Source organism: Grampus griseus, assembly GCF_964374135.1.
Source record: "Grampus griseus genome assembly, chromosome: 7".
Lineage (NCBI taxonomy): Eukaryota > Metazoa > Chordata > Mammalia > Artiodactyla > Delphinidae > Grampus > Grampus griseus.
This window is the reverse complement of record NC_139001.1, coordinates 71,316,928-71,342,934: the sequence shown is the minus strand read 5'-3', so window position 1 is coordinate 71,342,934 and position 26,007 is coordinate 71,316,928. Positions and strand designations below refer to the sequence as shown.

The window sequence follows — 26,007 nt, the reverse complement described above, 5'->3', positions numbered from 1 at the left end:
CTGGCAGCTTCCATTTTTCTTAGGAAAGAATATACAAAGTTTGGACAGTTTGGCACTTTCCTCTGGGAGTCCTAGACATCTTTTGCATTTACTGTCATTTGTAATCTATCTATTTTTCTGAGGAAAAGAATCTATGAGTTAAGATTGTTTGGATATACTCTAAGGACTAAGTACTTTAGGACAAAGTACAAAACTTTGCACATAACTGAATTGTACAATTATTTCCTGACCTATTTTGCAAAGTGTTCCTTAAGGACAGGTTACATACTTACCCAAGGGAGCTCTGCAGACAACTCTTCCATAGCCACGTGAACATTCAACTTTTATCCAAGTTTCATTTGAAGCTAACAAAATGCTACATTGTCCACTGCCACTCTTAAATTTATTTGCCCATTTGACAAATGTCACTTTTGATCCATCTAACCAATTCCAGGACTGATCTAAAGAAAGAAATTAAGTATAACTATGTTTATTGCAACTAAATTACTAAGGTTAAAAGGTGCATGGCTCATATAATTTATTTCCTTAGAACTGTGCTGTGCCACTATTTTAAAATGAAATTTATTGAAAGTGAAAAAATTAAAATCAGTCCATCACCTGCACTTGCCACATTTCAAGTGTTCAATAGCCATATATGGCTAGTGATTACTACGTTGGACAGAGAAGATATAGAACAATTTCATCTTTGCAGAAAGTTCTGTTAGACAGCACTGATGTAGAATATGGTGCTTTGATTAAAGTGCAGAATGCCTGTACATTTACTGTGTGACGGATAGACTTCTAAAGACCTGTATCCCTTTTCTCTTGCTCTCCGCCCCTCTCCCCCATCAAAAATCATTCCCAGTGTGCTGGTGGGCGAGGAAAGGTACAGCGGGGTCCAAGAAGGCCTCCTCACCGTGACTCCATTTTTGCTTTCCAGCTGAGGTTGTACCACCTTGTGGTGATAGTATAAACACAATTTATAATTCATTTAGATGGCCAACTTTGAATTCACTGACTTTTTGACACATACTTAATATTTTGGAATTCACATTTTAATTATTTAGAATTCAAATTTGCATAAAATGTGAAGCAGACTTCCTATTCTTCTATCAAATTTGTACTCTTCATTCTTTATCAATTCCAAGTGCATTGAAACCCTCTATCTATTACGCCTTATTGAAAAACTCTTCCACAAACCTTTTTGAACCAAATTTCTGCCATTTTACTAAGCTAGTATGAAAAAAAAATCACCATTAAGACTTAATTTAGGGCTTCCCTGGTGGTGCAGTGGTTGAGAGTCCACCTGTCAATGCAGGGGACACGGGTTCGTGCCCCGGTCCGGGAAGATCCCACATGCCGTGGAGCGGCTAGGCCCGTGAGCCATGGCCCCTGAGCCATGGCCCCTGAGCCTGCACGTCCGGAGCCTGTGCTCCGCAACGGGAGAGGCCACAACAGTGAGAGGCCTGCGTACAGAAAAAAAAAAAAAAACCAAACAAACAAACAAAAACAAACAAACAAAATACTTAATTTAGCTCTATGGTAAAAAACGTTCCAAGAGGGAAGGGAACAACAGGAAGAGAACTTCTGAATAACAGTTAAAAGCTACAAAAACACTGTGTGATAGACACTAGAAATCTAAGGGTTCCTGGTGGGGGACACGAGGGACACAGATATTGCCACAGGAGAAAAACAAATTCTGTTGACCCAAGTATCTTAAGCCTCTAAAACAATTCCAGTTGAGTTAACCTGATTTTCTATTTCATTAGTGTTTCCACCATTACTAATGTCACCTGTTTATTCATTAGGAGTTTATGAGCCTCTAAAACAGCAGATCTAGTTTATTCATCACCAAGAAGCATTCGAATTAGCCACCACTTGACATTCTTTAGTGAGGCTGACTTGGTATTTAGGACAAGTTAGAACTCTCTTTGCACACTGTACATACAGATATGTCATTTACCGGCAGAAAGTTGAGATAATCCAAGCCAAACTCTCATGGTGATGTTATTATTTTCCCTCATCAGTCTGCTCACAAATTTATTCTCATCTTCATCCTTTATGGTAACGATAGTTGCAGAATGATCTGTTGAAGGAAAACAAACCCCAAACCAATTAGCTTTATGCAAACTAGGGAAGCGGTTTATTCTCAACCAGCCATTTGAAAAAAACTATCATGATCAAGATCACGAAGATATTCAAACTTGACATGGAATGTTCTTAAAATCTGATATTTATTTCAGATTTTTAAAAATATAACATTAATAGCTTCTAAAAAAGTTAGTAATGTTCTAGATTGAAACTTTGCATATAGAAATTTTACATTTCCTCAAAATGTTTACCTGGTAATATTTTTGGATCTTGGAACTACGTAACCAGTGAGACCTTTCTGTATAAACAGCAAGTCATAAGAATGGGGTATGTAATGGTAGAAGTCTGTGCTCCCCTATAGACTTTCAACACTCTCTCCTCAACAACCAGTTCTGTATAATAACTCAGCTTTAACTTTGCTTCTGTTAAAATGAAAGCAAATAGGTTTGGGATGTCAGAGAGCATTGGCCTTCCTTTTAATATTATTTTATACATAAGAGTACTTGGTCATCCATTGTAAGTTCCTAAATATAGTATGGCACTGAATGAGTGAGTATTCTTGAAGTTTGAGAGGTTGCCCGAAACCCACAGAGATAACAGTGCTATCACCAGCATCAGGCAACGGACAGAAACAAAATAATAACTAGACTTGGAAATCCATCCTAAATGGAATCAAATAGTCTTCAACCCAAACAAGCTTACCCATACTTGAACTAAAGCATTTCTTTTGTGGTGTGAAGTATTTAAAGAAGGGCAAAGGAAAGGCTTTTCTCCTCTACAGATCACCACAGTGTGCAGGTACTTTACCTTGTTTAATACTACGTAATCCTGTAGAAAAGGTATTATCACTATTTTACAGATGTAGAAATGGAGGGGCAAGAAGATTAAGGAAGTTTGTCAGACTTTCATAGCTAGACAGCTTTAGAAATAGAAAGTCAATCTCAGTCTTTCTAATGATAAGAGTAGTTACGAATGCTCTCCATTTGCAGAGCTCTGTGATAAATTAGCACACATTATCCCATTTCATTCATTCCTATAACAACCCAACCTTTACCCAAACTTTGAAGTGAGTACTATTTTCATTCTCATTGTTCAGAGGAGAAAGAGAAACAATTACGTAGCTTCCACAATATCATTCAGCTTAGTTAGTATGGAAGCTGGGATTTGAACCCAGACCTGTCTCCAAGACTTAAGTGCTTAAACCCTACACTACAATGACAGTAAACCTTTTTTTCTCCTTTAGGAGCAAAAGGCTTCTGACTTTCAGAACATGTATATAGAGCTCAAAATAGTTCCTATCACGTGTAACATGTATAACACACAACAGTTCCCACACAAAAGTTTCCATCATGTAGTTAAGCAGTAACAAGGAGATTTTTAAATCAGTAAAGTGTCTCCACAAGTTAGTAAAATAAATAAGATAAATGTCATCTGCCTGCTTAAACTGAGACCCAAGGATGCAGGTACTTGAAATACTCTAGGTGGTCTCCCTAGAAGTCATTTCACAGTTTGACTACCCGCCAAGTTTCTCATGGGAGGGAGCCAATCATTACTGCTCTTTCATTTTAGTTAAATCTGAAGACAAAAAGTCCTGTCCCTTATAGTGTTCAGAGGTGTGGGCCATCCCTTTTGCAGAATGGATGAACAACCCATACTTCTTAGACTTTGTTACCCTGGTCAGGCTAAGCTTACTTATTAATGACTAGGTAATGAAAAATCTACAATTTTGCATTTACTACTTAACCAACTTTACAAAAAATCAGCTTCTTAATCCTTTCATTTAAGCATATCTAGCTATATTTAAAACAGTTTCATTTGTCAGTATTTTCACATATTAGTTTACTTAGCAATTTTTTTGGTTTTGTTTTGTTTGTATGTTTGTTTGTTTTTGCAGTACACGGGTCTCTCACTGTTGTGGCCTCTCCTGTTGAGGAGCACAGGCTCCGGACGCGCAGGCTCAGCGGCCATGGCTCACGGGCCCAGCCGCTCCACAGCATGTGGGATCTTCCCGGACCAGGGCACGAACCTGTGTCCCCTGCATTGGCAGGCGGACTCTCAACCACTGCGCCACCAGGGAAGCCCGATCATTTTTTTTTTTAACATCTTTATTGGAGCATAATTGCTTTACAATGTTGTGTTAGTTTCTGCTGTATAACAAAGTGAATCAGCTATATGCATACGTATATACCCTCCCTCTTGCGTCTCCCTCCCACCCTCCCTATCCGACCCCTCTAGGAGGTCACAAAGCACCGAGCTGATCTCCCTGTGCTATGCGGCTGCTTCCCGCTAGCTATCTATTTTACATTTGGTAGTGTATTTATGTCAATATTACTCTCTCACCTCATCTCAGCTTACCCTTCCCCCTTCCCAGGGTCCTCAAGTCCATTCTCTACGTCTGCGTCTTTATTCCTGTCCTGACCCTAGGTTCGTCAGACCATTTTTTTTTTAGATTCCATATATGTGTGTTAGCATACGGTATTTGCTTTTCTCTGACTTACTTCACTCTGTTTCACAGACTCTAGGTCCATCCACCTCACTACAAATAACTCAATTTTGTTTCTTTTTATGGCTGAGTAATATTCCATTGTATATATATGCCACATCTTCTTTATACATTCATCTGTCAGTGGAGACTTAGGTTGCTTCCATGTCCTGGCTATTGCAAATAGAGCTGCAGTGAACACTGCGGTACATGAGTCTTTTTGAATTATGGTTTTCTCAGTGTATATGCCCAGTAGTGGGCTTGCTGGGTCATATGGTAATAGTAATATTTTTAGTTTTTTAAGGAACCTCCATATTGTTCTCCATAGTGGCTGTATCAATATACATTCCCACCAACAGTGCAACAGGGTTCCCTTTACTCCACACCCTCTCCAGCATTGTTTGTAGACTTTTTGACCAGTGTGAGGTGATACCTCATTGTAGTTTTCATTTGCATTTCTCTAATGATTAGTGATATTGAGCATCCTTTCATGTGTTTGTTGGCAATCTGATTATCTTCTTTGGGGAAATGTCTATTTAGGTCTTCTGCCCATTTTTGGATTGGGTTGTTCGCTTTTTTGATATTGAGCTGCATGAGCTGCTTGTATATTTTGGAGATTAATCCTTTGTCAGTTGCTTCGTTTGCAAATATTTTCTCCCATTTTAAGGGTTGTCTTTTCGTCTCGTTTATGGTTTCCTTTGCTGTGCAAAAGCTTTTAAGTTTCATTAGGTTCCATTTGTTTATTTTTGTTTTAATTTCCATTTCTCTCAGAGGTGGGTCAAAAAGGATCTTGCTGTGATTTATGTCATAGAGTGTTCTGCCTATGTTTTCCTCTAAGAGTTTTATAGTGTCAGGTCTTACATTTAGGTTTTTAATCCATTTTGAGTTTATTTTTGTGTATGGTGTTAGGGAGTGTTCTAATTTCATTCTTTGACATGTAGCTGTCCAGTTTTCCCAGCACCACTTGTTGAACAGGCTGTCTTTTCTCCATTGTATATTCTTGCCTCCTTTATAAAAAAATAAGGTGACCATATGTGCGTGGGTTTATCTCTGGGCTTTCTATCCTATTGCATTGATCTATATTTCTGTTTTTGTGCCAGTACCATACTGTCTTGATTATTGTAGCTTTGTAGTATAGTCTGAAGTCTGGGCGCCTGATTCCTCCAGCTCCATTTTTCTTTTTCAGGATTCCTTTGGCTATTTGGGGTCTTTTGTGTTTCCATACAAATTGTGAATTTTTTGTTCTACTTCTGTGAAAAATGCCATTGGTAGTTTGATAGGGATTGCACTGAATCTGTAGATTGCTTTGGGTAGTATAGTCATTTTCACAATGTTGACTCTTCCAATCCAAGAACATGGTATATCTCTCCATCTATTTGTATCATCTTTAATTTCTTTCATCAGTGTCTTATAATTTTCTGCATACAGGTCTTTTGTCTCCTTAGGTAGGTTTATTCCTAGGTATTTTATTCTTTTTGTTGCAATGGTAATTTAATTTAATTTCACTTTCAGAATTTTCATCATTAGTGTATAGGAATGCAAGAGATTTCTGTGCATTAATTTTGTATCCTGCTACTTTACCAAATTCATTGATTAGCTCTAGTAGTTTTCTGGTAGCATCTTTAGGATTCTCTATGTATAGTATCATGTCATATGCAAACAGTGACAGCTTTACTTCTTCTTTTCTGATTTGGATTCCTTTTATTTCTTTTTCTTCCTGATTGCCATGGCTAAAACTTCCAAAACTATGTTGAATAACAGTGGTGAGAGTGGGCAGCCTTGTCTTGTTCCTGATCTTAGAGGAAGTGTTTTCAGTTTTTCACCACTGAAAATGATGTTGGCTGTGGGTTTGTCATATATGGCCTTTATGTCATATATATTAAGGTAGCTTCCCTCTATGCCTACTTTCTGGAGAGCCTTTATCATAAATGGGTGAATTTTGTCAAAAGCTTTTTCTGCATCGATTGAGATGATCATATGGTTTTTCTCCTTCAATTTGTTAATATGATGTATCACATTGATTGATTTGCATATACTGAAGAATCTTTGCATTCCTGGGATAAACCCCACCTGATCATGGTGTATGATCCTTTTAATGTGCTGTTGGATTCTGTTTGCTAGTATTTTGTTGAGGATTTTTGCATCAATGTTCATCAGTGATATTGGCCTGTAGTTTTCTTTTTTTGTGTCATCTTTGTCTGGTTTTGGTATCAGGGTGATGGTGGCCTCGTAGAATGAGTTTGGGAATGTTCTTCCCTCTGCTATATTTTGGAAGAGTTTGAGAAGGATAGGTGTTAGCTCTTTTCTAAATGTTTGATAGAATTCGCCTGTAAAGCCATCTGGTCCTGGGCTTTTGTTTGTTGGAAGATTTTTAATCACAGTCTCAATTTCATTGCTTGTGATTGGTATGTTTATATTTTCTATTTCTTCCTGGTTCAGTCTTGGAAGCTTGTGCTTTTCCAGGAATTTGTCCATTTCTTCCAGGTTGTCCATTTTATTGGCATAGAGTTGCTTGCAGTAATCTCTCATGATCCTTCGTATTTCTGCAGTGTGAGTTGTTACTTCTCCTTTTTCAGTTCTAATTCTGTTGACTTGAGTCTTCTCCCTTTTTTTCTTGATGAGTCTGGCTAATGCTTTATCAATTTTGTTTATCTTCTCAAAGAACTAGCTTTTAGTTTTATTAATCTTTGCTATTGTTTCCTTCATTTCTTTTTATTTTTGATCTGATCTTTGTGATTTCTTTCCTTCTGCTAACTTTGGGGTTTTTTTGTTCTTCTTTCTCTAATTGCTTTAGGTGTAAGGTTAGGTTGTTCATTTGAGATTTTTTTTGCTTCTTGAGGTAAGACTGTATTGCTATAAACTTCCCTCTTAGAAATGCTTTTGCTTCATCCTGTAGGTTTTGGGCTGTCATATTTTCATTGTCATGTATTTCTAGGTATTTTTTGATTTCCTCTTTGATTTCTTCAGTGATCTCTTCTTTATTTAGTAGCATATTGTTTAGCCTCCATGTGTTTGTATTTTTTACAGCTTTCTTCCTGTAATTGATATCTAGCCTCATAGCGTTGTGGTCAGAAAAGATACTTGATATGATTGCAATTTTCTTAAATTTACCAAGGCTTGATTTGTGACCCAAGGTATGCTCTAACCTGGAGAATGTTCCATGAGCACTTGAGAAGAAAGTGTATTCTGTTGTTTTTGGATGGAATGTCCTACAAATATCAATTAAGGCCATCTTGTTTAATGTGTCATTTAAAGCTTGTGTTTCCTTATTTATTTTCATTTTGGATGATCTGTCCATTGGTGAAAGTGGGGTGTTAATGTCCCCTACTATTATTGTGTTACTGTCGATTTCCCCTTTTATGGCTGTTAGCATTTGCCTTATATATTGATGTGCTCCTATGTTGGGTGCATAAATATTTATAATTGTTATATCTTCTTGGATTAATCCCTTGATCCTTATGTAGTGTCCTTCTTTGTCTCTTGCAATAGTCTTTATTTTAAAGTCTATTTTGTCTGATATGAGAATTGCTACTTCAGCTTTCTTTTGATTTCCATTTGCATGGAATATCTTTTTCCATCCCCTCACTTTCAGTCTGTATGTGTCCCTAGGTCTGACAGTGATCTTTTTTTTTTTGACACTGATCATTTTTAATGGCTATTTCAATATTACATTGAGCTCATATATCATAAAATACTTACCCATTTCCCCACCACTTGGCAATTGGGTAATAATGCTATTATAATTAGTGAGTGCTTTAGAAATATTTTCAAAAACATAATCTTTGTTTTAAAGGGTTTCGTTAAGAAAAATTCCAATGATTAAATTACTGAGTCAAAGAAAGTCAACACATTTTAACTTACCAAGCTCTGAACAAAACCGTCTGGCTTCTGAGAAACTGTGCAATGCCTGATCAGATGTGTAACAGTGGTCCCTGTACTGAATCCACTGTGACTTATTCCCTTTTACTGCTGGACATCTTGATGAGTATGTATGAGAGGACACCTCTTTAGCTGTAAAAATGTTAGACATAACTGTGAAAATGCACAGAAAGAAATGACTGACTTTTAAAATCTCATTAAATGTCACTGACACTGTGGTTGACACTGTGGTTCCTGTGGGTAAGAAGCATTCAACTCAATACACATCGGAGAGAGCTACAGCCCACACTTGCATTCTTGTTAGTTTTTGGGATACCATTTTTAAAACTGAGAATACAAAGGAAAGTACTTAGCCCTCTAAGATGAATTTAGACTAAAGTAAAAACAGTTGGAAAGACAGACTAGGAGAAGAAGAAAAGACAGCCTGGGTAGACCTGTAACTACTTTGAAATAATAATTAAAATTCTTTATTTCTTTGGATTCCTTTTTATAGTAATAATAAAAACGTAGTTGTACCTTGCCACAAAAAAAAAAAAATCACACCCACAAGTGAAAATTTGGTAATTTGTTTACAAAGCACAACAGATCAGCACAGCAAAATCTGTCTCAAACAGATTTTGTAAAGAAGTGTAGCTTCGCAGCTCTTAACAATTCCCCTTGTTTCCATTTAAACTCCTTAATTTTTAATTGTGCTGTGTAACACAAGAAGCCTGTGTAATGAAGCCTGTGCCCCTTAAGACCATTGTTAATTCCAACAGAAGAGAGTATGAGAACTGGAAAGTAAATTGCTGGCATCCTGTTGGTGGGGTACAGATTATCTGAATCAAATATCTGACCTCGTATGGCCAGTAATCTCAACCCAAACCATTTTTCTGTATGCATTATGTATGGTCTGCATATCCTTCAGTCACTGAAGGCCTCTTCTGCTTTTTTATCCTTGTCACAGTTTGGTAGAATTCTTTTTATTTATGATCCCTATGATTCCAGAAGAATGGCTGCTGTCCTTTCCTTCTTCATCAAGAGACTTCAGGATGGCTCTCCATTCCTCCTTCTGCTTCTCTATCCTCTGTTTCTCCACCTGGGCTTGTTCTTTTTTGAAATCTAGTTATTTGATTGGCTTCTGCCTCCATACTTCCCACTAATGCCACTAGTTTGAGTTCTAAGTCTTCCTTCAGTTTGACAATTGATTACTCCTGGGTAAGTTTCCTAGTTGCAGATGACGTTTGGTCATCTGCAAATTCATCTGCAAAGTGTGTAAGACTTGTGACAATTCTTCATTAATGCTGCTGGAGGAGGAAGACGGTATTAGCAAGCTCTTGATTCTACCACATTGTGAATATAGTTTCTTTGCCAAAAATATACAGCTGACTACTCCTTCATTGCACAGGCAGTAATGTGTGTTGCTTCATTAGATGCAAAACGTGTTGAACATTGGCTACCAATGCATGGCTAGGACAAGTGGACTTTTATGAATGGGCTGGCTTAAAAAAAATTCTTCTTACACTGGGAACATATGGAAATGCCTTATCTTCAAAGTCTGTTTGTTTCTAGTCCAGGCTGCAACCGGGCTGTTTTAGACTGCATACATTTTCTTTCCTTACTGTTCTTCATGAAGTTTTGCTTCCAACTCTTGCACTGTGGTAAGTTTGTTATATTCCTCTCAAGAAGATTCAACTTTTTTGAAAGGGGTAAAATACACGCAACATAAAATTTACCACTATAACTATTTTTAACTGTACCATTCAGTGGCATTAAGTACATTCACATTATTGTGCAAACATCACCACCATCCACCTCCAAAATTTTTTCATCTTGCAAAATTGAAACTTTGTTCCCATTAAATAATAACTCCTCATTCCTCCCTCCTCCCCGCAACCACCATTCTACTTTACGTCCCTGTGAATTTGGCAACTCTATGTACCTCATATAAGTGGAATCATACAGTATTTGTCCTTTTGTGACTGGCTTATTTCACTAAGCATAATGTTAATGTCTTCAAGGTTCATCCATGTTGCATTATGTGTCATAATTTCCTTTCTTTTTAAGGCTGAACAATATTCCACAGGATGTACACAGCACATTTTGCTTATCCATTCATCTATCAATGGACACTTGAGTTGCTTCTACCTTTTGGCTATTGTGAATAGTGCTGCTGTGAACATGGTTTTACAAATATCTGTTCGAGTCCCTGTTTTCACTTGTTTTGGGTACATACCCAGATGTGGGATTGCTGGATCATACAGTAATTCTATGTTAAATTTTTTGAGGAGTCATCATACCATTTTCTACAGTGGCTACATACCATTTCACATTCCCACCAGCAATGCACAAGGGTTCCAATTTCTCCACATCCTCACCAGTACTTGTTATTTTCTTTTTAAGATCCAGTATAAGTTTGCACTTGTATTCGTTTCCCAGGGCTGCCATAATCAATTAGCACAAACTTGTTGACTTAAAACGACAGAAATTTATTCTCTCATAGTTCTGGAGACTACAAGTCTGAAAATAAGGTGTTAGCAGGGTTGGTTCTTTCTAGAGGCTCTGAGGAAGGATCTGTTTCATGCCTCTCTCCTAGCTTCTCGTGGTTGCTGGCAATCCTTGGCTTGTAGCTGCATCACTGCCATCTCTGCCTCTGTTATCAAATGGCCTTCTTCCTGTGTGTCTGAGTCTCTCCTCTTATAAGAACACCAGTCACTGGATTTAGGGGCCATCCTAATCCAGTATGACCTCATCGTAACTAACGACCTCTGTAAAGACTATTTCTAAATAAGGTCACATTCTGAGGTTCTGGGTGGACATGCATTTTGGGGAACACCATTCAACCCAGTACATCACTGAATTTGTGTTTGAGCTGTTTTCATTCTCCTTTATCCTATAAAGTCTGTTTCTCTAACACAGATGTCCTCTCCATTTCTACATACTTTATCATATTTCTCATGTATTTCAACTGTTTTTCTAAAAGATTAAATTTATTTTCTATACCTAACAACTAAGATGTCAGTTCTTGATTGTGTCTTTATTCCTCATTCTCTATATCATTCTCCTTTTCTTGTATTCACTCGTATATCTAGATAAGGTGTTCACATTTTCTTCTGCTTAAATCCATTGAAATTCCAAATGTTAAATCTTCTCTTGAGGATTCTTCAGAACAGAAAATATGGTAAGCACTGAGAGAACCAGAAGCTTCAGATAACCACATGGCCACCATCTCGTGGCCTGCCCAGAGTGCCTCTGCAGCCTGTGTTGTAGGTTCTTGTGCTCTTCATCATGATTCATACTCCACCCACCAGGGACGACCCCAGGTCCAGTCCCTGATGGAAGGGGCTCTTTCCTTAGATTTTAACGATCTTATATGTTTGGAAAACATTTAGTTACACAAAACATTTCTTTACTATAGAAACTCTTTACTATAGAAACTTTCAGAGCCATCAATATGGTAAATCATAGAGGTATTTCCCAAATTTCTATGCTGTAGAACCCTTTTTTAAAAGAAGCATCTCAGCCTTTGAAAAACATTGCTAAGTGAAATTAAAATTCACAAATTCTAGAGTAAAACTCATCTAGTGACAGAACAATTGAAAGTCTTTGAGAACAAATTCCCTGAATGGGCATATCATATTTGTTTCTCTTCACAAAGTATCAAAAGTATTTTGATAGGACTTGTGAATAAACCTTATTTAAAATATACAAAAAGTTCCTTTGAGTATTTAATCATGTGCATAAAATAAATGTCACGTTTCAGTAAATATACAGTTATTTGAAATCAAGTCTTACATTTTGTAGGTTTATAACAAATAGCACCATCCTTAACAGAGTTGCATTTTTCATGTTTCCAAATTCCTTTTGGATCCAAGACAACACAATTTCCAGCAGATTTTTTATCTTTCCATGGGATGTAGTCAAAGGCACTGCCATCAGACCATTCAAAACTTGATTCACTTCCCTGTGTTAAGAATAATAGAGATAACTTGAATTCAGATGTATGACTTCAAAAAGAACATTAAGAAGAACATGCATGGAGAGAGAGGCATGGACATATATACACTAACAAACGTAAGGTAGATAGCTAGTAGGAAGCAGCCGCATAGCACAGTGATATCAGCTCGGTGCTTTGTGACCGCCTGGAGGGGTGGGATAGGGAGGGTGGGAGGGAGGGAGATGCAAGAGGGAAGAGATATGGGAACATATGTATATGTATAACTGATTCACTTTGTTATAAAGCAGAAACTAACACACCATTGTAAAGCAATTATACCCCAATAAAGATGTTAAAAAAAAAAAAGAAGAACATGCATGCTATAAAAAATACAGGGATGGAGTGTTAATTATTTGCTTACAAGTATTGTAGATCTGGACCTACTTGTAAAATCAGGGATTTATTTTTGATGCATTGATCTGAGACATTTGCTCTGGCATAATTTAAATAGGACTTTAAAGTTAAAGACAGGGTTACTATATCTCTAGATTTGTTTTTTTTGTTTAAGGGATGAGTTTATATAACACTTGAAATTAGATGACATGCAAATGTCTTCCATTTGTCACAATTACAGATTTACAGTCTCAACCTTCACATTATTCTAAATATTGTCTTTTATGTTTTATAGTTTTGTGGTTTGTGTCTCTGGCTAGATTTTTTCATATTACAGAAGTCATCAACCAGCAGGGGTCTGGAAGAGAAAAATACTTCCCAAGAAACTCATACGGGAAGATTAGTTTTGACTTGTCCTCGATTCTATAATCCTAATTTGCCATCCTTTTATTTTCCCCACTTTGTTCTAAAGATTATTTAAATTAAGCCTTCAATTCTAATCTCAATAGATGTCTATTTTTTGTATACTAGACATCATTATCAGTACATGAATATACTAATTAATAGGGTTCGAATAGTGGTACAAAAGATGTGTTTACCTGCAGAAAATTATTTTCAAATTAGTGTTAATTTCTAGGGGGAAAGTGGGGAGAAAATATACATCTATTAGTCCTAATGTTAAGAGTTTTACTTGGCACCTTATACAGTATAAATTTTGTGCTAATAATCCTCTATTAAGGAAAACATTATCACCCCAATTTTACAGATGAGGAAATAAGCTTGCAAAGGTTTAATAACTTGCTTGTGATCACCCAACATGTAAACAGAAGACCTGCCACTCGTATTGGAACTCAGGTTTTTCTGATCCTGTGCTATTCCCTTTTCACCAGCTCTCCAACTGGTCTATCCCAAATATGTTACAGGGGTGTCGTTGAGACATTAATCTACTAAGCCCTTGGGATGGCTTGGCAGTGCCCAGGGCAGCTGCAGTCCTGGCCATTTGCCTAGATCACTCTATAAATATAATTTTCAATTTGCTCTATGTTGTGAAAAGATAGAAAGCACTATGGGATGCAAATGTAATCCGAGGACTTAATCTGATGTTATACTTTGAATTAATATCTTATGCTCAGATTTCCAGCCCTCTAACATATTTGGAAAATTTCTGGAAAACAAAACAAGACTTACATCGTGACTTGAGAGCCCAACCCATAGTGGAAATCCATCGCGCTTTACGATATCTTCCAGAAAAAGCTGGCCATTTTGGTCATGAACACTTGCCAAATGACCTCCACTTTGAGAACATGTATTTAATGCTTCATACCATGTTACCCTTTTTTGAATAACATTATAAATACCACCTTCATGTGGAATAAACCGTGGCAGAGTAGTATTATAGTCTTCCTTGTAGTCAACTGTAATATTTAAATTAATAGTGTTAGTGATTAAATTTAAATTATTCAAAATACATATTTTGGGTAAGGTTGGACATGCAATCATTTCAAAAGTTAAATAAAACTGGGGCATCCCTGGTGGCACAGTGGTTGAGAATCTGCCTGCCAATGCAGGGGACATGGGTTCGAGCCCTGGTCTGGGAAGATCCCACATGCCACGGAGCAACTGGGCCTGTGAGCCACAATTACTGAGCCTGCGCATCTGGAGCCTGTGCTCCACAACAACAGAGGCCGCGACAGTGAGAGGCCCGCGCACCGCGATGAAGAGTGGCCCCCGCTTGCCACAACCAGAGAAAGCCCAGGCACGGAAACGAAGACCCAACACAGCCAAAATAAATCAATAAATCAATATTTAAAAAAAAAACTTCCTCCCCTGAACCCTTGGATAGCCTTGATCAGATACCTTAAAAAATAAATAAAAAATAAATAAAAATGGGCCTCTTATTAATAAGGGAGGTCAAATGCATACTTTCTCTTATAGCCACAGCATATATAATAGGCTCTTAACTATTACAATTGTCTGAGTGATTAAAAAAAGGGATAAACATTGTCTTTTATTTAAGGAGCTCACATATTAGTTGGGCACAGAAAACAACACCACCTGAAATGAGGGCAAAACAATTAACCACTAAAATATGTGTGACTGACTAGAGAAAGAAAGAGTCATCTGAATTAAGGGAGTCAGAAAACCTGCTTGATAAATTAGATCTCCAGACTTTAGATTAGATGAAATTAGGACCAAAAAGAAATAAGGTAACCAGAAAGTCAGCTAAAAACAAACAACAGTAATAACAAAACCACAATGATGGTATTTCAAAAGGACACAGAAGCCAAGTAAAAGAGCTCCCAATGGCCAAATCTGAAACAATTTGAGCAAAATATTAAATAATATAGTCTATTAGATTATAACCCAAAGTATAAAATAAATAACCATGAGCCTGTGCTGATATAAATAAATGACAAAATAAATTTTTTTTAACGGGAGAGAATAGACAAATCTCCTGTGTAGAATTCCAAGTAACTTATATAGATACTTCCCACCTCAGGAAGATAGAGAATAACTCTCCATTCCACAAGTAAGGACTGAGTATGGTAACTTCCTTACAAAGAGTATGACATGGAAAGGGGGAAGAAGAGTAACTCTGCAGTGGAGAAAGCTAATGAACGTTACCTAGACCCAGGTGATCAAGGTTAAAATGAACAGTGGTAAGTAAGTCATGCTGACAGAATATACCCTTCACAGGATGTGATGAGAATGACATTTTACCTCTGTGTTTTTTTCCCTAAACCCCAAACCCATAACCCCAGTTTAATCATGAGAAAAACATCAGCCAACCCAAACTGAGGGACATTCTACAAAACACATGACCAGTGCTCCTTGAAATTGTCCAAAAAAGCAAGAAAATCTGAGAAACTATCACAGCTGAGAAGAACCTAGGAAGACATGAAGACCAAGTGTAACGCAGTATCCTGGATGAATTCCTGAACAGAAAACCAACATAAAGTAAAAACTAAGAAAATCTGAAAAAGGTATGGACTTTAGGTAATAATAATTTACCAACATTGGTTTATTTGTTGTGACAAGTGTACCATACTAATGTTAGATGTCAACAACAGGGGAAACTGGTTATGGTATATATGGGAATTCTCTGTAGTATCTCTGTGACTTTTCTGTAAATATAAAACTATTCTAAAATGAAAATTTTATTTAAAAAGGAAAGAAAAAAGAAGGTAGAAGACATCATGACAGGAAAAAAAACCATAAATAAAGGTGCAAATGAGAATGGGTATACACTGTACATGGGACAGTGATGAGATCAGCGTGACAGGAAAAGATACTTACTAAACCAAAAATGGGGAAAAAAATGGAGACTGAGAGAAAGCCTAGAATTTTAGAAGAGACTCTGGTTTCTAAAAAGTCTCAAAAGCTTACATGAACTCAAAACAATTAATAATAGGGAATCCCTGGAGATTGTTGATGGAAATGGTGCATCAGAAAGTTATTCTGCAGGACTGTGAAGGGAGAAAATGGGCCTGGATGCAACTGTGATGGGCTCCATGTTAGCAGAGGACTTAGAGCAGAATGGCCATAGGAACAGTTTTTAAGCTGTGAAAATTTAAAAACTGACATGCATTTAAAAATACACGTATTTAAGGAATTAGGCAAGGTTGAGAGACATTCACTTTCGGCCTGTAATGTCAAAACTCTACCCAAACACACTTCCTTATTTATAGAAATCTTATCCAGCCTTCAAGGCCCAACCAAGTTTTTCCTCCTCCTCAGTACATTCTTTGTTTTCATTATTCCTGTTTTCATTGGTCTCTTTTGACTTCCCAACAAATGTAAGCCTGTACCAAATAACCTAAGACTAACCTGCATAAAACAGTGATAAACATTTAATGCTGTCTCCCCAACTACATTTTATTCCTTGAGATCAAGACCATGACACCAGGGAGTGTGTCTTTTCCTTCCTCTGTGACGTCTACAGCGCCTCTCATAGGACTGAATACAAGGGAGCCACTCAAAAAGTACAACTGCATGATTCCCGCTAGTGAAGCTAATGACTTTACATTCTCTTTCCCTGGAGTAGAAACCCTACATTAGCATACTTACCCATTTCAATTTTGCAAGCCAGAATGCTGTGCTGGTGAAAGTAAAGTATGTCTTCAACAACATTGAAGGTTTGAATATCCCAGAAACCATCAGTATTCACGCCAGCAAAAAACTTGTCATTTTTTACAGCTGGTCTTCCTGATCTCCAGTGTGTATATGACAGCGTGGTCTTATCAGACCACATGAGAGAATTATCTAGAAAAGAAACACTTTTTTCTATGCTTAGAGATTAAATCAAGACTTGAGTTACACTTATGAGGTTAATATTTCAAACTCAACTAATTTTCTTTCTTCTTTCACCACCTTCTAAAAGGTTGTATAATTATGTGTATCCCTCTAAAATATTTTCTAACAGTAAACCATGCTTATTTTTAATATAGAAAGTACACATTATAAACATGAAAATTAATATTTATTTATCATTCTACCATCCTGAAGTAACTTTACATTTTGTTACTTTTTTCATCCAATATTCATTTTTTCCTACATATATGTTTAATTGTAATGGAAATTAACACAATTATTTTATTTAAAAAATTAACATATATAAAACTAGTGATAGAAACCTCTTCTCTGGACCTAAACTGTGCACAATTTATGTCAATTGATTTTTGACAAGGGCGCCAAGACAATTCAATGGGGAAAGAATAGTTCCTGGGACAACAGGATATCTACATGCAAAAAAAGTGAAGTTGGACCTTCTCCTTTCACCATACAAAAAACTCAAAATTGATCACAGACCTATATGTAAGAGCTAAAACTATAAAACTCTTAGAAGAAAACACAGGAGTATGTCTTCACGAGCCTAGGATAGGCAAAGTCGATAGACACAAGTGATAAAATAAAAAATAGACAAACTGGGCTTCATTAAAATTTTTAAAGTTTTTGTGCTACAAATTATACTACCAAGAAAGTGATGAGAGAAAATATTTACAGATCATTTCTTTGACAAGGGACTTATATCCAGAATACATTAAAAAGTGCTTAAAACTCAGTAATAAAAAAGACAAATAATTTAAAAAATGGGAAAAGGATCAGAATATAGATTTCTCCAAAGATAACATACAAATAGTCAATAAGCACACGAAACGATGTTTAATATCATTAATCAATAGGGATATGAAATAAAAACCTCAATGAGATACCACTTCGTACCCACTGGAATGGCTATAATCAACATAACAGATAAAAGCAACTGTTGGCATGATATGGAGAAATTGGAACCCCTAATGGACAATGGTACAGCAGCTTTGGAAAACCATCTGTTAGTTCTTCAAAGAGTTACACAAAGACCCAGCAATTCCACTCCTAGGTATACACCCAAGAGAAACAAAAACATATATCCACATAAAAACTTGTACATGAATGTTATTCATAATAACCAAAAAAGTGAAAACCTAAATACCCATCAACTAATGAATGGATAAATAAAATGAGGTATATCCATACAATGGGATATTATTCAGCCAAAAAAGGAATGATACTTGCTACAGTGCCACATGCATAAACCTTGAAACCATTATGCTAAGTGGAATAAGCCGTTCACAAAATAGTCACATATTATATGATCTCACGTACATGAAATACCTAGAGTAGGCAATCTGTAGAGACAGAAAATAGATCAGTGGTTGCTGAGGGTTGGGAGAGGGGATGGGGAATGAGGAGGGACTGCTAAATGGGTATGATGTTTCTTTGGGGGACAGCGATAGTTGCACAACCCTGTGACTATACCAAAAGCCACTAAATTGTACACCTTAAATGGCTGAATTGTATGCTACGTGAATATACCTTACTAAAGTTTTTGGTAAAACAAGTTGCTAGGCCTATTAAAATTATGAATTGGTATGAAGAGTGATGTCATTATTACCTACACATACTCCTTGTTGTCCTGGTTATTTCTTCCTTTCACTGATTACCGTCTCCCAAGGCATTCTACCTACACATCTGCCTGCAGCCATGATACACAAGGAATCTGGTACATGTGATTTGGTTCTTGCTTGCTGCTTTATCTCACCTCATGTCTTTGAGTCCCTCTCTCCCTCTCCCCCAATGTTAATAAAGTTACAATTTTCTGGCCCATGCGATGGGCAATGGTATATTTCTAAAGCTGTTATAACAAAAGAGTCACTTTTTCACTTGGCATGAAATATCTCTCAGTTGACACATGGCTTCTCTTAGTAATTTCTATTCGCGGCCCTACTTTTGAAGAGTCAGAACTTTAAAAAAAACCAGAATCCTTTGTATAGGTGGTATATACAATTAAATAATATTTAAGCATATTTAAGTGATAAAAAACCACTATGGATATAAATTAAGCCAGTAAGAATTAGTTTTAAGCCAAATTTACTGTTTGCTGGAAATATCTTTCTATATGTCTCTTATATGTCTGTATATTTTAATAGAAGTTTTGTTACAACTACATCTTATAAAAGAAGTTAAGATGATTAAAAGAAAGCCTACAGATCTGAAAATGCTTTGCAGAATACAGAATACATTTTCAGTTGTTTCTGATAATATAACTAACAAAGTACAGCAAAGGGTACAATTGAAATCTCTAACTATATCCTGGGTATAGTTTCTGTTGCTCCACATGGGATCACTGTTTCCTCAGTCACTTTCAGGTAAAGCCTGGGAACTTTCTACCTAGTTCCTCTCCATTTTCTTCCATTCTTAAATTTAAGAGTGTTCAAGCATCATCAGAGAAAAGAATTGGGCAACTAAGTCCTACCATGATGAACTAATCTTCAGCTGGCAACCCAAGTCTTACCCATTACTCGATAGCTTAATTTTTGTTAACTCATCTGCAAGCCATAAACATTTAAGAAAAACCTGAGTAATTCTAAGAAAGAGACAGGTTAGATAGCAAAGAGAAGACTATTTTTAAAATGGTCAGATTTGAGTAATTAAGTTTCTTTGCCTACCCTACCTCTAGCTATCATTGTCCTGTGCCCCTTATTAAGCCCCTTTTTTGGGGTGAATGTATGATTTTAATGCTTTATGCCCACACAGTGATTTTTTTCTAATTCCAAAACTTTATGATTTTCAGGATATCTCTAATTGAGTATCTTTCTAAATTGGTCTTATTTCCCCTATTATTAGAGTCTGTGCTTTAAAAAAAATTTCATAGCAATTATATCTTGAATTTGTGGCATTTGCAATCTCAAATATTCTATCCCATTGGCAGACTATGTGTCTCATTTTTGTAATGTATACCCCAAGCCAATGATATAAAACCAAAGATGCAACATTAGTAGAAGTGTATTTCTCTTCTCACTCATCCCACATACATAGAGATATAAAGTAAGTATTGGAGATTTATGCAGGAGTGCAGTCATTTTAGTTAGTCTTGTACTGCTAGGAGGGAGGGTGAAGAAAGGAAATTATTTTCCACCATTTAACTCTAAGCTTGGTGGTAAAGGCATTTTAGTGGCAGAGCAGAGACACAAAAACTGTCTTGGTATTTGTATTAAGTTATGCTAAGTGCATAATTATAATTTTGTATACTGATTAACATATACTCTGAAGAATATACTTTCACAGCTTGATAAACAAGTAGTTTATAATGAACTATGAATATAAATAGTGAAAAACAGTAGATTCACAACTTACTTTCATAAGTTATACCTAACATGACCCATGAAGCCATGTAATGGTAGCGTAGAAGCTGCTCAAGAACAAAGTTATTCTCTTTTTCATCTCGAATACTCAGAATATGTGATTTTGGATCTGTTAAATAAAAAAGAGTCAATAATTTAAATAATTAATTATTTAGAACACTTTGTTTGATAGATTTAGTCATTTTTATTTCCCAGTTTAACACACTCCAAAACTTAAACAATAGTAGAAAATAAGAAAGACATATAAATTAAAACTATCTTGTTGTACTAAATGAATAGGTTAAAACATTTTCAAACTTTTTTTTTTTTTTTTTCTTGCGGTACGTGGGCCTCTCACTGCTGTGGCCTCTCCCGTTGCGGAGCACAGGCTCCGGATGCGCAGGCTCAGCGGCCATGGCTTACGGGCCCAGCCGCTCCGCGGCATGTGGGATCCTCCCGGACTGGGACACGAACCCGTGTCCCCTGCATCGGCAGGCGGACTCCCAACCACTGCGCCACCAGGGAAGCCCTTTCAAACGTTTTGATCTTCAATTTGGTCTCACAGAATAGTGGAAAACTAGTAGCTGAGAGGAGAATTTGAAACATTGATTCACTTTCCTTTTCCCCATTTAAGGCTTATTTTGAGTTGGTACAAATCCACCTATATTAATGACACACTGTCAAAGACTATAATAAATAAAAACCTCTTAGATGGGCTAAAAGACAGACCTTCCTTTTCCTTAGCGATGACTGTTATAACAGGATTTTAAAAGTTTAATATTTCCCAAAGTGTGTTCCTCGGAAAAGAGCTACATTGAAAAAAACTTTACAAATTTTGGTTAACCAAAAGTAAACTAGTTCATTCATGTCAGTATTTCTTAAAGTATATGCTAATGCACATTTGATAATGTTTAAAAGGAAGTGAAGATGTGTGGTATTTCTCACCCTTGTTCTTTAACTAAGGATCTTTTTCTTTACAGAACATCTCAAGAGTAGTGTTCCACAGAACACACTTTGGGGAATAACGGTTTGACATTTTCCATAGGAACTTCCTATAAAGTTGATGGGTCCATTGTTCAAAAGTCACAAATCCTCAGTGGATCTCATAGGAAATATCTGGAGAGTCCTGAGAGCTGAAAGTATGAAATGTGTATTTCTTTTAAGCAGAGCTGCTTCTTTCTGGCTTATCTAAGTTTTCAACTACTCAAACTGGCCTATTTTCTCTCTGCCCACAGCCTAACTTGATTTAATATCCAGCTCTCTGCTCTCTAGTGTCATTTCTTTCTCTTTTTAAGTAGAACCCATTTATACATCTAAAGAGAGACTAGTTCCCTAATGGATGGGTAAGAAAGGAGATAACTCCTATACTTTCCATTTTAACTAAACACAAATTTTAATACTTTGTCATTGATAATGTAGAAATTAGGAGAGGAATATTTTTGAGTTCTAGTTACTAGCGCTAATTAGAGATATTTATTGAATATAATACACTCAGATGAGATTTGTTTACTAACGAGCACAATGCAACATATAACGGCCATACAACATACTCACTCAGTGTCTGGCATTGAGAATGAACTTCATCTCGTGTTGTCACTATATATCTATTCTTTGTTATCATGAAATTGTAGCAAGAGTTCTCAAATGGTATCCATGGAGTATTTAGAACAGGAGACGGACATCGAACACTGTTAACTGGTTTGACCTCTTTTTCAGTCTCATCTAGAAAAAGAATTAATGGTAAGAATTCTAACTTCAGATATAAATGTTAAATCCTGTTCATCATATTTAGACTTGATTTGTAGGAAATATTCAGGAAGCCAAGAAATAATAGCCTGGTGATGCTTGTTCTGTTTATGCTCAAATAAAATGTGACCTCTTAACCGGCTTTCTGTAGGAAGGAAATTACTTAATACAATTTTCTTTTCCCTGATGTGGAATGAGTAGAAGAATGTGGAAAATGAGGTGTTATTAGGTTAAATGCAGTTTCTGTCTTCCTGCATCACCAAACTTCTAATACAAGGGGCCACTTCAGAGAAACTATACAAACATAATAAGAGGCACCTAAATATGACTTTGAGAATTCATCTTCAATTTTCTGGTTACTGATACCTTCTCTAACTTTAAAAGAATATTTTATGAAATACTTGATGTTCTAAATAAGTTATTGCTTTAACCAAAGCAAACAGAAATAATTTAAAATCTGACATCTAGAAAAATCTGAATTCAGCATTTCTTTTTCATTTTATGAAAAGGCCACAGATTCAAAAAGATGCAAATAGAGATATGCTCTATTCAAAGCCAATCACACTGATTCAACACATGGTAGAGACTATGCAATATTTCTCCCAGCTCACAGCAACTCCCTTTGTGAAGCAGTGTTTTTTCTAACCACAAACCCACAAATGTGGGCCCCTGGAAGCTGTAAAACCACTTTCCTCCGACTGGGCTAGAGACGGCATATCTGACTTAAGTTGAGTCTATCAGATTCTCTCTTTCAATTCTTTTCAGATTTGAAAAGTGGAATTCAGAGATAGTCAATTCATCTCCAGTTACGGCTAAAATTGAAAGCTGCAGAGCTGCCATGTTTCACCATGTGCAGAGAGAAGCAGGAAGTGCAGAGAGAAGCAGGAAGTACATAAAGAGAAGAGTGCAGATCCACTGAGAGAAACAGAAAGGAGAGGTGCAAGACAGCATCTCTGGCTTTGAGATCCCCTCTCCTCGGGGGCTCAGCTCTATCCCCATTTCTGAGGATCTAAATTTTCCTTTGGGCTTAAGCTAGCGTGAGCTAATTACTGTTAGCAACCAAATGAATCTTAACAGTGACTCATAAAAGAAATGTTAAGCATTGATGATAAGAATTACAAAAGAATTCCCACAAGTGTAAGTTTTCCATAAGAATATAAACACAAAATGTATGCAAAATGAGGCTAACAAGGACTTAAAACTCAAAGGTCAATTACTATCGTCAGGTGACAAAAATAAAACATCTAAAATAACAAATTAATGACAAAATATTTAACATATAATAATTCTCCTCAAATACAAATTTTCACAATAGATTTTGTTGTAAAAAGGACATGATTATAATTACTTTATAATTTTAAAACCAGATTTTACAAAACCATTTCCTCAAAATTCCACTACTCATGAAACTGATAACAATTTAAGAATTAAAATATTTGAAATTAGCATACTTCCTGAATAATAGCAAATAGCGCCTGGTTGATTATTATCGCAGTCAGATGTTTTCCAGAATCCATCAGTGTCTAATACTACACAGTCTTCAAGTTGTTCATTATTTTCTGCCCAGCGACTAAATTGAAGATGTTTCCCATCTGACCAACCAAAGTTGAGTTCATCCTGTATGGAGCAGAAATATATCTTAAGTGGTTACACTTCATGTTATCCCTATTGTATGATTTTGACCCTTGTGGTCGATCTAATAATTTTTAAATTTGTTTAATTTTATTTATTTATTTTTGGCTGTGTTGGGTCTTCGTTGCTGCACACGGGCTTTCTCTAGTTCTGGCGAGCTGGGGCTACTCTTCATTGCAGTGCGTGGGCTTCTCATTGTGGTGGCTTCTCTTGTTGCAGAGCATGGGCTCTAGGCATGCAGGCTTCAGTAGTTGTGGTGTGTGAGCTCAGTAGTTGTGGTGCATGGGCTTAGCTGCTCCGTGGCATGTGGGATCTTCCCAGACCAGGGCTTGAACCCGTGTCCCCTGCACTGGCAGGTGGATTCTTAACCACTGCTCCACCAGGGAAGTCCCCAATCTAATAATTTTTAATTTTATCTTATGTTTAGCACATATTTACACAGCACTTACTACATACCAGGCATTGTTTTAGGTACTCTGCAAATATTATATAATCTTCATAACAACCATACGAGATAGGTATTATTATTATATCCATTTTACAGATGAGAAAACTGAAGTCATGTAATGTGCACAGTCACACAGAATGTAAACCACAGTGTTGGGATACAAATCCAGGCCGTTAGGCCCTGGAGTCCATGGTCTGAACCATTATGCTTTGCTGCCTCACACATAATTGGAACCATTGGTTGTTGGAAATCAGAAAGCTAAAATGGAGTGAGGACCACTGTAAGCTCTGATTAACTTAGAGATAATATGTAGTAGTGGAAAGAACACAGGCTTTAGAGCTAAGCATACCTAGTTTTGAATTCCGGTTCGGTCACTTGTTAGCTTTTGATTGTGGCATTACCTTGCCACTTTTCCATCCCTTCATCTATTAAATGGATGTGACACTTAATCTCATGGGGTTGGAATTAATGGGGTAACGTGTAAGACACATAAGTCAGTGGCTATCTGGTACACAAGAAGAGCTACAGAGACGTCAGCTCCCTTCCTCTTAAACCTTCAGGCCCTGTGGATCTCACGCCACCCTTTTCACATTTGTCTTTGAAGAGAAACGTCCTTATTCACTACATTCTATTGTGCGCTAGAAGTCTGTGAACATCTATCTTTACATCCTGACAAGGGCCTGACCACCCACCTGTCTTGAGAGAGGCTTTACAAGGTAGGTACAGATGTGCAGGAGATGGATTGTGAAGTACAGGCCTGCCTGAGTTTTCCTGTGGTGCTGCCAGAGCACCAGCCCTTCCACACTGACCCACTGAGCTATGCTTTCCTGAGGCCTGGGGCAATTTTGCATCACTGGTTTATTTGGAATATTGGGCCAAAGGCCACACACAGTCTCACAGTCTCCTTAGTGAACCAAAACTAGCAAATGTGGCCAAACCTCAACACCACCAACTGTTTCATTCAGAAGTGTTCTCTACCAGTGTTCCAGTTGTAAACTTATGGCCAGTTAATCTCTAAACCAAGTGGCCTCAAATGTGGCCCTTTGCCCCTGTGATGTTGCCTGTACTGAGTATTACCCTGGATTCCTTCCCTCTTGTTGCACTCCCAACTAACCCAGGTCCCTGGGCCTTTGGAACTTCTGTTCCTTGTGGATAAGTCATCCCACTCCCACCATCTCTTTACTGAACACTAAATCTCTTTATTAAGACTGTAAGTATCTCTTCACTAAATTCTAGACCTTGATTGATCTTGATTAAAACCTGTCTTTTCTAATAGAATAAGTTCCTTTCAGCATCCCCAAGGGAAGGCTGCTTGTTTTTTTTAGTCTCAGATATCACAGAGCCATGAGAATGAGGTAGTGGGTATTTTTATTTCCTTCAGTCATTTCCTTTGAGGTTTATGCCCTTCTTGTCTGACATTCACTGAGGTCTTGGCAAACTCCCAGAGTCCTTCCGTCTCTCTGACATTCACTTTGGTCTTGGCCCCCTTGCTCCTTCCTGATATTTACTAAGGAGGTGTCCCATGCCCTGCTCTGTCCTCCTGGTCCTACCACTGACTTAGGGACGTCTATGTTCATGTGGATGACTCACCCCGTTCCCAAGCCTTCTTGACTTCCTCTTCTTCTATAGACTTTCACTTCTATGTACTCGAGTGACCTGCTCTCACAGCCACACTCCAGACCTTCTATAACCCAGAACTGCTGCACTGCAGACACTGTAAACATGCCTCGGTCCAGACCAACATCATTTCCTGCATGAATGTCTACAAGAAACTCTA

The 26,007-nt window shown here is 37.1% G+C and overlaps 1 protein-coding gene across 2 annotated transcripts in view; it reads right to left on the bottom strand.

Moving 5' to 3' along the window:
• LOC309824825 (CD302 antigen) overlaps positions 1-26,007 on the bottom strand; it is a gene marked incomplete at its 3' end in the record, with an annotated part of 129,228 nt that overhangs the window by 36,304 nt on the left and 66,917 nt on the right. For both annotated transcript variants that reach the window (XM_082657998.1, XM_082657999.1), the window contains exons 26-34: positions 23,602-23,767; positions 21,959-22,126; positions 20,418-20,534; positions 16,809-17,003; positions 13,929-14,155; positions 12,206-12,374; positions 8,414-8,563; positions 1,943-2,065; positions 273-440 (exon numbers count right to left, since the gene is read on the bottom strand). In XM_082657998.1, the coding sequence (XP_082514124.1) occupies positions 273-440; positions 1,943-2,065; positions 8,414-8,563; positions 12,206-12,374; positions 13,929-14,155; positions 16,809-17,003; positions 20,418-20,534; positions 21,959-22,126; positions 23,602-23,767 (1,483 nt within the window). The remainder of the gene's footprint in view (positions 1-272; positions 441-1,942; positions 2,066-8,413; positions 8,564-12,205; positions 12,375-13,928; positions 14,156-16,808; positions 17,004-20,417; positions 20,535-21,958; positions 22,127-23,601; positions 23,768-26,007) is intronic.